This window comes from Carassius carassius, chromosome 39, assembly GCF_963082965.1.
Source record: "Carassius carassius chromosome 39, fCarCar2.1, whole genome shotgun sequence".
Classification (NCBI taxonomy): Eukaryota; Metazoa; Chordata; class Actinopteri; order Cypriniformes; family Cyprinidae; genus Carassius; species Carassius carassius.
In genome coordinates, this window is record NC_081793.1 from 10201639 (window position 1) to 10217387 (window position 15749).

Consider the following 15749-nt stretch of genomic DNA (forward strand, 5'->3'; position numbering starts at 1 on the left):
GAAGAAATATAGAGCTGAGTATCATCAGCATAACAGTGAAAGCTGTCATCAATTCCATGTGACAGTATTAAATCTAGAGTATGATTTCGACAATGAGTAGGTCCTGAGACATGTTGTCTAACCCCAATAGAGTTCAGAATGTCTATAAATGCTGATCCCAATGCATATTTTTCATAATAAACAAGAATATTAAAATGACCAACTATTAAAACTTTATCTGCAGCCAGAACTAACTCGGATATAAAATCACCAAACACCAAACTAATAAAGTATGTATGGTGCCCTGGTGGCCTGTATACAGTAGCCAGAAAAAACATCACAGGGGATTTATCATTAACATTTTTTTTCTCTGGATAATGTTATATGAAGCACCAATACTTCAAACGAGTTATACTTAAAGCCTGCCCTCTGAGAAATCCTAAAAACATTGTTATAAACTGAAGCAGCACCTCCCCCTTTGCCTTTTGGATGTGGCTCATGTTTATAACAGTAATCTTGGTGGATGGACTTATTTAAAATAATGTAATCATCAGGTTTTAGCCAGGTTTCTGTGTTCTGCGCGGTCCTGTTAAAGTAAGGTAAGAAAATTGCTATCTTTATTATCTTTTGAAAACAGTAAAGTATATTGTTACCAGAGGTTACAAATGGGCAACTTAAAGGACATGTAACCTGCAGAAGATAAATACCTGTGTGTGTATTTTTGCATTGCTTTATCACAGATGCTCAAGTTAGATCTGATGTTGTGTTGCTGGTGTTATGTGGATGTAATGTGTTAATGCCTGTCTTTTAGACATTTTCCCACATTTTCCTGATATGAATCCCATGCATTAGGTGTGTTATATATGTTTTTATTCTTATAATAGTCTCAAAGTATTTTCTGAAATATATAATTGCAAATTTCGGTACAATTTAAATTAATGAATAAAAAATAATTTAAAAATAAATTAGGGTTGTTTAAAGCAGTGGTTCTCAAAGTGTCAGGGTCCCTCTAGTGGTTAAAAACAGGGGAATCACCATATTAAATATAAATTTATGTTAATACAATTTAATTTAATTTTTGAGTAAGGTTTTTCTTTCTTTCTTTCTTTCTTTCTTTTTTTTTACTACAGTGAAACCCATTTAAACCCGTTCTTCTCAAAGTTCCATTCTTGAAAATCATAGCTATAAGCCAACTTCAGATAGCCATAACTTTTGTAACGTTCAATTTATAGTCAAAAAGAAAACAAATTTGGAAAGGGTTTGAACCCATATGGTATCAAAACCTAAAATAAATCATCAAAAATACATCCATCAGTCAACTTGTTAATGCTATAAATTAATTACAGCAATAAAAGAAAATTTCAAGAACATGAACAACAATATAACATTAGACCACATAAATTCCAAAATGGCATTTCCTTAAATTCAACTTACAAAAGTGCATTCCTTTCTGCCATGTTACATTCATTTAGTTGACTAGTGCTATGTGCAAGCTACGCAAAATTGCATTAATAATGTGATTCATCTAATGAACGCGATATAGCATAGCTTGTCAGTGATCTACGGCTCTGTCTATTAAATGTTGTTCCATCTAAAAGCACATGATGGAGATTTACCGGTACTATTAATCACAGAACCGGCTTTACTGATGAGATGCCAGTCACATGCGATTTATCGTGCAGCCCTTGTTTGTTGATCGAAATGACCTTTTAATACCGACCTGAAACAATACTGATTTTGGCGGAAACACAGTTCAAATTATGGGTGTTAATTAATTAATTAATCAAATTAATGGGGTGGTGTTGGTACAGGGGATAAGACACATGCCTTTGGTGTGAGAGACCCCGGTTCGAATCCACTGTAAGACACCAGTGTGTTCCTGAGCAAGACACTTAACCCCTAGTTGCTCCAGAAGCGTGCGACCTCTGACATATATAGCAATTGTAAGTCGCTTTGGATAAAAGCATCAGCTAAATGTAATGTAATTTAATTTAAATTATATATATATATATACAGTCGTGGCCAAAAGTTTTGAGAATTACATAAATATTAGTTTTCAAAAAGTTTGCTGCGAAACTGCTTTTAGATCTTTGTTTCAGTTGTTTCTGTGATGTAATGAAATATAATTACAAGCACTTCATACGTTTCAAAGGCTTTTATCGATAATTACATGACATTTATGCAAAGAGTCAGTATTTGCAGTGTTGGCCCTTCTTTTTCAGGACCTCTGCAATTCGACTGGGCATGCTCTCAATCAACTTCTGGGCCAAATCCTGACTGATAGCAACCCATTCTTTCATAATCACTTCTTGGAGTTTGTCAGAATTAGCGGGTTTTTGATTGTCCACCCGCCTCTTGAGGATTGACCACAAGTTCTCAATGGGATTAAGATCTGGAGAGTTTCCAGGCCATGGACCCAAAATTTCAACATTCTGGTCCCCGAGCCACTTAGTTATCACTTTTGCCTTATGGCACGGTGCTCCATCGTGCTGGAAAATGCATTGTTCTTCACCAAACTGTTGTTGGATTGTTGAAAGAAGTTGCTGTTGGAGGGTGTTTTGGTACCATTCTTTATTCATGGTTGTGTTTTTGGGCAGAATTGTGAGTGGGCCCACTCCCTTGGATGAGAAGCAACCCCACACATGAATGGTGTCAGGATGCTTTACTGTTGGCATAACACAGGACTGATGGTAGCGCTCACCTTTTCTTCTCCGGACAAGCCTTTTTGCAGATGCCCCAAACAATCGGAAAGGGGCTTCATCGGAGAATATGACTTTGCCCCAGTCCTCAGCAGTCCATTCACTATGCTTTCTGCAGAAGATCAATCTGTTCCTGATGTTTTTTTTGGAGAGAAGTGGCTTCTTTGCTGCCCTTCTTGACACCAGGCCCTCTTCCATAAGTCTTCGCCTCACTCTGCGTGCAGATGCACTCACACCTGCCTGCTGCCATTCCTGAGCAAGCTCTGCACTGGTGGCACTCCGATCCCGCAGCTGAATCCTCTTTAGGAGACGATCCTGGCACTTGCTGGACTTTCTTGGATGCCCTGAAGCCTTCTTTACAAGAATTGAACCTCTTTCCTTGAAGTCCTTTATGATCCTATAAATTGTTGATTTAGGTGCAATCTTAGTAGCCACAATATCCTTGCCTGTGAAGCCATTTTTATGCAACGCAATGATGGCTGCACGCGTTTCTTTGCAGGTCACCATGGTTAACAATGGAAGAACAATGATTTCAAGCATCCACCCTCCTTTTAACATGTCAAGTCTGCCATTCTAACCCAATCAGCCTGACATAATGATCTCCAGCCTTGTGCTCGTCAACATTCTCACCTGAGTTAACAAGACAATTACTGAAATGATCTCAGCAGGTCCTTTAATGACAGCAATGAAATGCAGTTGAAAGGTTTTTTTGGGATTAAGTTAATTTGCATGGCAAAGAAGGACTATGCAATTCATCTGATCACTCTTCATAACATTCTGGAGTATATGCAAATTGCTATTATAAAAACTTAAGCAGCAACTTTTCCAATTTCCAATATTTATGTAATTCTTTTGGCCACGACTGTATATATATATATATATAGACCCAATCCCTTCTCACCTTATCCAAACAATCTCTCCTACACTTTTACTAGCACTCACACACATCATCAACACAACTCTCCTCACAGGCACCTTCCCCACAGCATTCAAGCAGGCTCGGATAACCCCACTGCTCAAAAAACCTACACCAAACACTTCACTTACAGATAGTTAGAGACCTGTCTCCTTCCATTCACAGCGAAAACCCTCAAAAGAGTAGTTTTTAACCAGATATCATTGTTTCTTTCATAGAACAACACACTGGATGTTAACCTGGCAGGTCTTTCATGGTGACTTGGGGCGGGGAGTTATCCAAAATACATCAACTGGCCACTGGGGTTCCTCAGGGATCAGTTCTTGGACCCCTCCTCTTCTCTGTATAAACAAAATCACTGGGTCCCATCATACAGGCACAAGGCTTCACCTACCATTGCTTTCCTGATGACACACAGCTCTATCTTTCATTTCAACCAAATGATCCAACAGGAGCTGCACGGATCTCAGGCTGCCGGCCAGACATCTCGGCATGGATGAAAGAATATCACGACTCAACCTGGCAAAAACTGATCTTCTTGTTTTATCCTGCTACTACAACTCTACAGCATGATTTCACCATCCAGCTAGGTTCTTCCACAATTACCTCATTTTATAAATTATCAACTTTGGTCAGAAATCTTGGTGTAACCGTTGATGATCAGCTGACCCTTCAAAGACCACATTGCAAAGACTGCCTGATCTTGCAGATTTGCATTGCACAACATCAGAAAAATCAGGCACTTTCTAACGGAGCTTTTCTAGACTGGACTTGATGCTTTCTTATAGAACAGCCACAGAGCTCAGCACCTACCTACTTCCACTCACTACGACGAATCTACATCCCTTTCAGAAGTCTGGGATCCACTAGTGTGCGACACCTCATGGTACCATCACAGAGAGGTTCAAATCACTTTCTAGAACATTCTCATTCACCATTCCTGGCTGGTGGAATGAAATTCCCACCCCTATCTGGAATGCTGAATCCCTGGCAATTTTCAAGCAACTCATCTCTTTCGAAGCTACTTGAGAAGAAAAAAGAAAAAAACCTTCCCCTTTATTTATTCATTCTCTTGTACTTATTTGAACAATGCCTAAAACTTGGTATTACAAGCACATCCTGTGTCTATTCGCCCCTTTAAGAAGAATCGCTCTATGTATCCCTCAATTGTAAGTCGCTTTGGATAAAAGCATCCGCAAAATGACTAAATGTATGTATATATTTGTATAACACAATACAACAACAGTAATAACAACACATTTTATAATTGTTTTAATTGTTTTATTGGATTTTAACTATACACACGCACTTACAAATTTCCATGTAACAGAGAGAACAATAACAAAAAAAAAAGAAAAAGCTTTTCAGTATTTTACTATCACCCCCCATTTTTTAAATAGGCATTAAAGTGCACTATCCAAACTTAATTTGTTATAATTATAATTTGTTATAAAACACTTTGGAATGCAGAGGAAAGTTTGGTCTCTTTTTAAAGAGGACAGTCATCAAAACTCGATTTCTAGATTTCTCTGCCAATATTACTTCTACCACTAAATATGGAATCCAGAGACCCAGACCTTTCCAATGATATGTTTTATGTCAAGATTATAAAAAGTTTTGATTGTAAAAGACAGTAATGCATTTTGTAATATGACACTTGACACTGTCCGAGGAGACCGCCAAAATATTTTAAAGTACCATTTCCATGGTAACACAATGTCCAATTTCAAAATGGTTTTCACAGGATGAATCTTGGGCTTCTGAGCTTTCAAACAATTATAATTTATGATGATTACTAAAATATTTGATAGAGAAAAGGGACAACAAAATAAAAGAGTGCCAAGCGTCCCACAGGTGGGATGGTGACAATTAAGGGGGTATCACACATTTTCCAACTCCCACCACATTTTAAGAACATTTTGAAAGGTCCTCAAGCTCTGTCAAAAATTGTATGACATAAATTAAAGTCAGGCCAGATTTAATATATATATATATATATATATATATATATATATATATATATATATATATATATATATATATATATATATATATATATATATATATATATATATATATATATATATATATATATATATATATATATATATATATATATATATATATATATATATATATATATATATATATATATATATATATTAAAAATTTTAAAAGTAGCCATTCATCAGAGGTATTCTGATGAGATTTTGTGCCATCAAAAATAAATTATTATTTATAATAATAATCATAATAATCATAGTAATAAGCAATTAATAAAAAAAATGGGTGGTGGGGTTATCTTACTGTCAAAGAAAAAAAGTTACAAGTGTTGATCTTCTGAGTTCTTGGCTGATTAAAATTATTGCTATCAAAATTCATTCTTTATAACAGTTAAGTGAGAAGTGTTTCTGCACGAGAACCTTTCTTTGTTCTTGGTCTTAACACATTAATTGCTATGAAGATGAAAAATATGAGGACAGGTGTACCAAAGGCTCAAATGGATGTAAGACGAGAAAAGTGACAGTCTGTTTAAAAATGTAAAAGTGAGAGAAAGACAGAGAGACAGAGAACAAGGGATACAAGGGTAGTGAGCTGGATTCAATGCCATCTGACAGGTCCAGCTGGGTGACTGGCTACCCCAGAGCCCTGCAAACCAGGCAATATGGCACCCAATTACTGATGCCCATGTGACCATTGCATGGCATCATCAGAAAACCTGTACCCCACTACTCCCCCCACCCCCCTCCCCCAACCACATGCCATCTGTGCAGAAAAGCAACAACCACAAAGCACTCATATGTACTCAAGATATAAACACACACTGAACACTATGCTGTAAACGCTCAATTATGAAAGGGAACACACTATGGCACTATAAAAGGGAGATCATTGTACTTTTCTATTACCTATATTTGTGTTGCAACACTGACCACTCACATTCTAATAGACAGTATGAGATAGAAAAAAAACACCACATTTTTACTGTGAATAAATGCATTTAAATTGATTTACATAAATGTATATTCCAAGTATGAAAAAAAGAAAAAATCTCGCATCTTTTTATCCTCTTCTCTGCACTCATTTTCTCTGCAGTGCCACCCTGCCATAGAGAACAGATGCTGTGGAATTTTGATAAGCTATGCCAATCTGTGCCAGCCTCCATGACAGGCACTACTGGGGTGTGGCTGGTATGCAGAAAATGGTACAATGAACACAGTTACTGCATGTCACCCACGTTTGATTTAAAAGTGGAGTCTGAATGTTGGTTTTAAAAGATAAAAGATAAATGTTAAAGGTTTTTACATAAGTTGTACACCAAGTACATTGCACACTGTACCCAAATCTGTCTCAGAGAAAGCTTCAATTCATTAAGTATCATGAGGGTAAATTTGATACTAGGTGTTCTAAAATCCAAATATATTAATATCCGAGATTAGAAAACAACTAATTATTTTCTATCATAAATTATCAGATGCAATTAATGTTATTAAGTCATTAAGTGATGTATTTATTTTTTTATTTAAATATTTTTAAGTTTTGCTGTTAATAGGTAAGATGGGGCAAGGTGTTCTCCCCACATAATTATTATTTTTTTTCTCTTGATCTCTGATGGAACAAAATCTCAACTCAGCACTTTAGAATTTTGTCATTTCATCTGAATATCAAAATTTGGTATATTTAGTCAGTCGAAGTTTGAGTGGCATGTTGTTATAGGTGTTATTATTTTTAAACGTAATACTTATTGTAATTGATGAGTTTATTATTTTATTTTTATTGATAATAGATGTATATAGATATGTTTGCTTTTATTTAAACCTAAAGATTAAGTAAGTGAAATCTTTTTTTCACATAATACTTTACATTTTGTCCTGTAATAACTATTTCAAATATTTCTGTTCATTTCTTACAGGCTAGTACATTGGCTGATCACTTGTCATTGTGATGCAATTTCGTTTTCCATTTTATTTTAAGAATAGCTTTCACCCTAGAATATTTTTTCTCTCCACATCATGTTTAGCTACGCTACATTATTATTCATTTAAAATGTATTAGATGAATTAATATATAGTATTACGTGTTTGTTCCAACTGTTATACGGTGCAGTGTCGATAGTTAGGCTTTGCTGTTTCAGTTGCCAGCATATAGTTGAACCATTCTTTCCTGTAAAATATGAAGTAATGAACAGATGCTGCTGAATTAAGAAAGAAACACCGTCTCCACCCAGCAGCGCAGTTTTGGGCAGGCTTGGCACACGGCGCAGCTGGCATCGCTGTGGTGGGCTGCCCCGCTGGCCCTGCGCACTGACGCTAAGACATTTAGCGAATTGGCAAGCGCATGTCTCCTGAGTCCCAAGCTTTTGTGCCAGCCCGTGGCCTCTGGACGCCGCTCAAGATCACCTCGGCTGTGGTCGAGTTTAAGGAGGGAGCGCCTTTTGTCTCCTTGTCGGCTTTTACCTTCTGGGCTTAAAACATCAATGCCTTAATCACAAAAGAAATAAGCTCTTTGAACTCAAATGTTTATGTGATGAGCAGTACTACCTGATTTCGGAAGGAACCTAAAATAAAAATAGAAAAAAAAAATCAAAAACGGTTTTGTTGTGTGATCATTTATATGTAACTTTTTACATACATAGAAACATTGCTCTAGTTTTTAAAGGAACCTAGAATTAAAGTAGTCCTGTTGTAGCAATACCATTTACACAGTGCTTTAACGAATGCAACATTTGCTGCCCCACTCAAACTATTTATTTGTCCACTTAAATTGCTCTGATTGGTATATTCGTGATTGCTAAAATGATAATGAATTCCAAACGTGGGATAATGTACTTACTGCCACGAAGTAAAATTATTTCACGAATTAGTTAATTTATCTATAATGTGAACTATATAATAAAATAATAATAATAATAATAATAATAATAATAATAATGTTTCGCAGTCTAGAATTAACTGAAAACAGGACGTATCAGTCCTTTAATTATGCTAACCAAATGGATGATGGATGTAGTAAATATGTCAGCATAATCAAATTTAAGCAATTTACGCTTTAGTATATGCAAAATGTTAAAGATATTTTAGTTTCTATTATATATATATATATATATATATATATATATATATATATATATATATATATATATATATATATATATATATATATATATATATATAATAAAACACTGAGACTGAAAATACAGAACACAAATCGAAGATTGTTATTATTATGCATATACATAATAATTTAACCCAACCAATAACGCCTTGATTTTTTCCCCCCGAATGAATTCGTAGTTGTTAGTGTTATTATCAATTGTTTGACGTTTCCAATGCAGGACAGCTGCCCTTTAATTTTAAATGATCTGACATAATGATCAGAAGGTCTATTTATTTCCGTTCTCTCTCTCTCTCTCTCTCTCTCTCTCTCTCTCTCTCTCTCCAAAGAATGTAACTCCGTATATGTTATCACACAAACTTCTGTAGATTTTTTTTCTCGTGTGTGTGTGTGATCTTTAATATATATCAACAAATTATGATTCGTTCTATTTTAATTCGTCCTCCAACCGTTTTGCATTTTATCTTATCCCAGCACTGTCGGTTGTACAATTATCTGATTGTGATATTGTGAAATTTACAGCTGTCGACTTCAAAAATACATTACATTAAACTTACCATTGGTGATATATGAAATAGTTTAAAACTGATTTACAATTTTCATCAAAACATCAATAAAATAAATGTTTTTGTTTTCATTATTTGTGAAATTTTACTGGGTTTACTCACAAGTTTGTTTGTGAATTAGTTTGTATATTCTTAAAATGTATGCCTGACCGATTTCCAATAGGAAAGGACAGTCCCAGATGATTCTGGAACAGTATGCATCTTTATTTATTTGATCAAGAAACAGAGTTCATTTAACAGTTTTGTTCATTTCATATGTTTTTCTTGAGTTATTACGTTAGATATTTATTTTGGTTCAAAAATTAGAATCAATCAGAAATTGCAATCCCACTTTGCAAAATGTTTTTAGTTGGATCCATTCACTTCTTTTATATTCTTTTATATTTTTCCATTAAGGTTCGTTATGGAATTATTGAAAAATCAAGATAATTGTCCAATCATGTAATATATATATTATCATGATTTAATAACTTTTATTATCAATTAAATTAACGTTTTGAAGGTAGAAATCCTCTTCCACGCTGGGGTTTTTTTTTTTTTTTTTTTCATTAACATGGAAAATCACCTAATTGTGGAAAAAGGCGTCGAGTTCATCGTATGGAGGCGCACGATCATGGTGCACATGTACATCATGAAACGGTGCAAGGGTGGAAGTCTCTGAGTGAGCGCTGCCGCTGCGAGTTCCTGTTGGGCCGTAAGCAAGACAATGACTAGCGGAGGAACGTGAGCTATGCAGATTGGTGTAATGCATTGAATATTGATAACCTCTTTCCGCGTCTGGTGACAGTGAATCCTGTTGTCTTAAAGCAAAGTTACCATTTACACACATCGGAGGGCTGTGGTGACTCTCGTAATCTGGACTGTTGTATTCTGGGGACGTGCTTTCGGTGTACAGAGCCTCATAGGCCGAACAGAAAGAGTGATTTCGGAGGCTATGTGCATTGGACCCGGACTGACAGTGTGTGCTTGACAGACGGGAGCACTGGTACGGAAATGCATGCATTGAGAACGAGGGGTTAGGTAAGTGAAAGCGCGCTCCCTCTTGATATTGTTCCATTAGAAAATTCCTTGAGTTAAGTTGGAGGCACCCAGCCACCAGATTGGTCGTGGGTTGGGAGAGGCCTTTGCACAGTGTCTGTACATAGGAAACCACGTCCGGTCTCTTTCCATTCCGCAGAATTTCTGACAGCGCCAAAATGTAGTTCTTCGCCAACCTTAGTGTTTCAATTTTGGAGAGTTTCTGAGTTTTTGAATAGCATGGTACGACCTTGCGTAGATTGTCCAGTGCTGAATTTAGATCGTGCATGCGTGTGCGCTCTCTTGCGTTTGCTTTTTGTCGCCGTACTTTCGAGCGCTCTAACCTAGCCGGTGTCATTTTGCGTTTTTTTGGCCCACGTTTTTTGGGCCTGTCTCCGTCCCCGTCATCTCCACAATCATCTTCATCAACATCCTCATCATCGTCCTCCTCCCCTGCAATTTCTGACTGAGCCCGGCTGCTCCCGTCTTTCACATCGCCGTCGTCCAAGTCCTCGTCGCCTAGGCGACAGCGCTCCTGCTCCTCGTCCTTGCAGTCCTCGCTCCCGCTGTCATCCACCCAGCCCCCGAACTTCTGCATATCCGGAAGCAGTGAAGGTTCGTTGAATAATCTAGTCAACATGGCAGCGGCACTGAAACATCGAAACACGTTTTAATATTAAACTCTGCCTTTCAAATTGTGTAAAGCATGTGGTTTAAAATATTAATAATGACATCGGCGAAATGTAAAGGTAATGCACTCTGCCATTAGGGAAGTAAATAAGTATAGTTTTTAAATGTAAAACTATATAAAAATGAAGAGCAAAAATGTCATTGGCATAGGAAATATGAGTATATGAACTATGTCATAATTTTCAGAAAGCTGGGAGTATCGTGGGAGAAGACTAATATAAAATGTTATTTTAATTCACTCTCCAATTTCCAATTTATGTGGTCATGTTTGGCCATTCGCAGCGGGTCCTCGCACGCGGCCCCTGTCTTTGGGTCTCAGGGGGACATTCTGAGCAGCGGATACCCCCTTCACCCTTTCATTTCTATCTTCATTCTGGCAGCGTCTCAGCACATTTGGGGGGGGGGGGGGGGGGGTACTTTCGCTTTTTAAAAAACTTTTAAAATGGCGAAAACATAAAAAGGAAAACGAAACGAAAGAAAAGCTGTAATGGTACAGTCGATCTAATATTTATTTTTATGAATGCAGGATCCCTGAAATGGGCTAGTAGTATAAAGCAAAAAAATAAAATAAATAAATAAATAAATAAAATAAATAAATAAATAAATAACAATTTTATAATAATTATAATTTATATAATTATAATAATTTATAAATATTTTTACTGAACGTATAAACATAATAGTAGCATTTTATGTAATAATAATAAGAAGAACAAAAACAGTCACTCACAATTTAATTGTTAATGTAATATGAGAGGTCCAGTGTTTTTGTTCTGAAAACGCAATCTAATGAACACTAATTTGTTTAGAAATAATTTGTAGACTATACTATGTAAACTATTGTTATATGGTATTATTGGTAGTAATACCTGCATGATGTTAAAATAGTGACGTTAACACTATTCACTGATACACCCCCACCCCCCAAAAAACTTGCATTATTAGTAGCTCGAGGTAAATCATCTCAGCAAAAGTATTTGAAAATGTAACAGAGGCTACTAAATAGATTTACCTGTTTAAATGTTTTAAAATAATTAAATGTTTTTTCTCTCTTGCACAACATATTATATACGACACAACACTATCTGCTAATCACTCTCCTAAATGTTTTGTGAAATATGTATAAATAAACAGAATTAGCCTATAAAATGTGTAGCCGTTTTTTTATATTTGTTCTGATATATCTTTTCGTTCTCATATGTAACATTACACGTCTGCTTTAATTATAACGTATGATAGAGACTCAAATTATATATATATATATATATATATATATATATATATATATATATATAAAAACATCGATGATAAATATCTAAATTGGATATTTACATAACAAATACATTGAACCAGTACCAGTTGACATAACACATTCTAATCATTATTTATTTGTTATGATAACATATTCTATCACGGTCGAAAAACTCACCTAGTTTGTGGTGCTCTATGGATGAGGCCGCGTATATCTACACCATCTCCGCGCTATAGTTCCCTACTACGCTGAGAAGAAAAAGAAAAGCTCAATTGTCTCTTGATCCGATACGATTTATCCTTTTTCCGGACTGCAGCGAATCGGTGCGGTATCCCTTGCAGGCAGCGTTACATAGCCTACCTGCTCTGATGCCAGGCCATATGGTGGGCACGTCACTGGCAGGCGCCATCACATGAGAGCGGGTGATTGACACGCGTTCGCATTCGTAGAGATTGCCTTCCCGAGGGAAGAGGAGACCGCCATCTGTCGCTGCCGCTGCACACGCACCTCAATGGAGTGTACATGCTTGAATAGAAACTACACCCATGTGCACACAGATATTCTCAGATAAACATGGGGCGAGGGAATGTGGTGAATCTGAATCTTTGAAAATACTATTTGTGAATTTATTGATGAACAATTTCAACCATGTCAGTGTGTGTGTGTGTGTGTGTCGTTGTCGGGTTTTACATGGTAATCTATTTTAAACCATCTATTAAATTCCCCAAATGTTTCGTTGTTGCTTTCTTTTCTACGTTGTGTTGTTTATATAATATAATCTGGAGACATGTTCTAATCTCATAATTACCCTTACGAAAAATAACCATGGTTTTATTATAGTAAAACTGTAGTAACCCATGGTTTTTTGGCGTGTTGACTACCATTTGTATAACCACAGATTTACTACAAATACCATGGTTAAACTATGGTTAATTTAGCAAAACCATGGTCAACTTGTGGTTACCATGGTTTAACTATAGTAACCATGGTTTTTTGGTTTTATTTGTAGTAAAACCATGGTTAATTTTCATAAGGGTAAACATATTTGAATTTGTGACTGAAATTGTTTCCTGTAAAGAAATCAGTGTTTGGGAGTAGCTGGCTACAATTAGCGACGATATAAGCTAAACTACATTGTTCAATTTATTTACAGTAGCGACGCTACTTTTAAAACAGTATAGGTTTTCCTGAATCTAACTTTGTCCAGCAAGTAGCGGTGGAGCGCAACCAAACGTTACATTCCTTTTCGTGTTCTGACGAGTCACGTAATGCATTGAAGCAGCAGCAGAGTGCCTTCTTCTGTGACTAGATTTTAAAAAAAAGATAATTAACGCCATCTGTTGTTATATCACGCATCGCGCGGCTTTACAGTCTTTCCACCGACAAGAGACAAGCGATCGTCTGATGATATTGCAAAGGATGCACAGGAGTGGATATTTCACATGAATCAACTGTAGAGATAATGGCCTTTTTAAACTGATTAATTGTTCTTCAATATTGCACTCTAGATGTATATTTTATAATGATGAACGGTCACAATATAATCTGTCCCCCACAGTTTTGTAATGAACACTAATAGAACAGAAAATAAAATCGTGTTATAGTAGTGTGCTTATCATTTGACAAAGGATGGTTGCGACAGGATTCACGCAATGCGCTGTGTGCGCAGATGTTGATTGACATATCCGTTCACAGTCAGAAATACCGCATGTGCTGTGATTTTAACCTGCTTATTTTATTACTCCTCCGTATCCAGTTTAAGTTGCATACATTTTGTTCTTACATTGGTTTTACGTTAATAGTAATACTAATATAACTAAAATAACTTTTTAAATATACAGTATTTTATTACTGTGTGTATCGAATAGTTTACAAAATCAAATGATTTGGACACTTTTTGTCATTGAAATGGCTTGGACTTTTTATTTGGGTCTCAAATTTTCTGAAAATATGCTTCTAGTCGGACACCTGGTGGTGATTATGTTGAACTACATGGAGGCTCATGGGTTCAAGCATGTGCTTAAACCCTATTGTAATCAGGGGCGTCGGACTGGGGGGGTAAAGGGTACCGAGTACCCAGGGCCCGAGGCAGGGGGGGGCCCTTAGTAGTCAGTTTTCTATACATACATATACATGCACTAACATTTGTATAGCATTTATGTACAACTAAAAAAGTTCCTGTGCAAAACTAAACTTGTAGTTAGGCGCTGGTTTGGTATAAAAAAGTCATTTTCATGCTGTGCAGGCCCCCACACCCCTCTCGAATCAATGCAAATGGTACGACCCGCAGGTCAGGTGCTTCTGCTGCGGACTGCGGTGATTGAATCAGTTGATGAGACAGGAGCTGGAGTGAGCCGTGAAGAGTCATGTCTCTCCTTAAGAAAGGAAAATCAGGGGCTCAAAAACGAAAAGAGAAGCAGAATAAAGAGAGAAGGGCAAATGAGGGCAAGCAGTTGCTCACAAATTTTTTTGAAAAGAGAGGTGAGCTCCAAATGCATCATCAAGCATTGACATTGTTTTAACATAAATATCTACTCCCGGTAGAATAGCATACATTTATGTTTGCATTTATGAATAATATACCAATACTTTATAGTATCACACCCTTCATAGCGAGCAAACAATGTTTCTGATTATTACATGGCTTGGCTGAATTCCAATGTAGAATGCGGTCTGTTATTTCTTTATAACAGACCGCTGCGAAGTATAACAGACCGTTGCCATGAAAAACAGCGCGTTGCTATGGACGCGGAACGGACTATTTTCTTTGGCGGAAGCAATACAATCGTTTTTAAATCAATAAACTCCTTTTTAAATCAATAATTCGTGGCAAATTATTTATTTATTTTGTGGGTAGCCATGTAATAAGCGGGATAATGTATAGAGAGGCGGTCGTTATAGCGAATAACAACCCCGACAGGCTGAACAGGACCCCGACACGAAGCGGAGGATAATGTAATCTAACGTTATACATTATCCCTTACGTAAATAACAGGGAGTGAGAAGCAGACGGAGCTCAACACACTGCCACTCTAGGCAGCTGCCTAAATGCTTGTCTCCTCTTCTGCTGCAGTTCTCCCCACTCTCAGAGTCAGAAGTTTACATGAAAACACTGTATATTTCCCTCCATTGTCAAAATCTAACACCCGCGAAAACACAGATCGTTAGCGCTTATTTTACCGCATTGTTATGCAAATTAGCTCGCACACGCTCTTACATTAAGTACAGGATTGTTCTCAGTATAATAATGCACATCTTAATGATTGAAAAATGACTTATTTTAAAACATAATTCAAAGACTGAATGTCTAGTTTGGCGGTTAGTTTACCCTGTGATTCTATAGTCTAGTCTGCATTTATTTTAAACAGACAAATAATCATCAATTATCTTGTACTTAGCCTACACTTTAAAAAAAAGGTATTGTGACAATAAAGGATATTTTAGCAACCATTTGAAGCCATATATTTCAGTTTCAGAGTCAGACCCTGCAGCAGCAGGCCCCTCATCATGGCTAG

At 36.5% G+C, this 15749-nt stretch overlaps 1 protein-coding gene across 2 annotated transcripts; it reads right to left on the minus strand.

Moving 5' to 3' along the window:
• Positions 1-9821: 9821 nt before the first annotated feature.
• Positions 9822-12767, minus strand: neurod2 (neuronal differentiation 2). 2 transcript variants are annotated; one of them, XM_059530662.1, is made up of 2 exons: positions 12412-12767; positions 9822-10942 (listed from the first exon to the last, which is right to left on the minus strand). In XM_059530662.1, the coding sequence occupies exon 2, from the start codon at positions 10930-10932 to the stop codon at positions 9841-9843; it is 1092 nt and encodes a 363-aa protein (XP_059386645.1). In that variant the 5' UTR covers positions 10933-10942; positions 12412-12767; the 3' UTR covers positions 9822-9840. The 2 variants fall into 2 exon arrangements, with proteins under 2 accessions (XP_059386645.1, XP_059386646.1); XM_059530663.1 differs by having other exon boundaries at positions 12591-12682.
• Between the last annotated feature and the right edge of the window lie 2982 nt (positions 12768-15749).

Coding starts and splice junctions, on each gene's coding strand:
- neurod2 (XM_059530663.1), bottom strand. CDS start 12,643: ATGGCGCCTGCCAGTGACGTGCCCACCATATGGCCTGGCATCAGAGCA. Junction 10,943..12,590: donor CCTGGCATCAGAGCAGGTAG/GCTATGTAACGC, acceptor TCGATGTTTCAG/TGCCGCTGCCATGTTGACTA.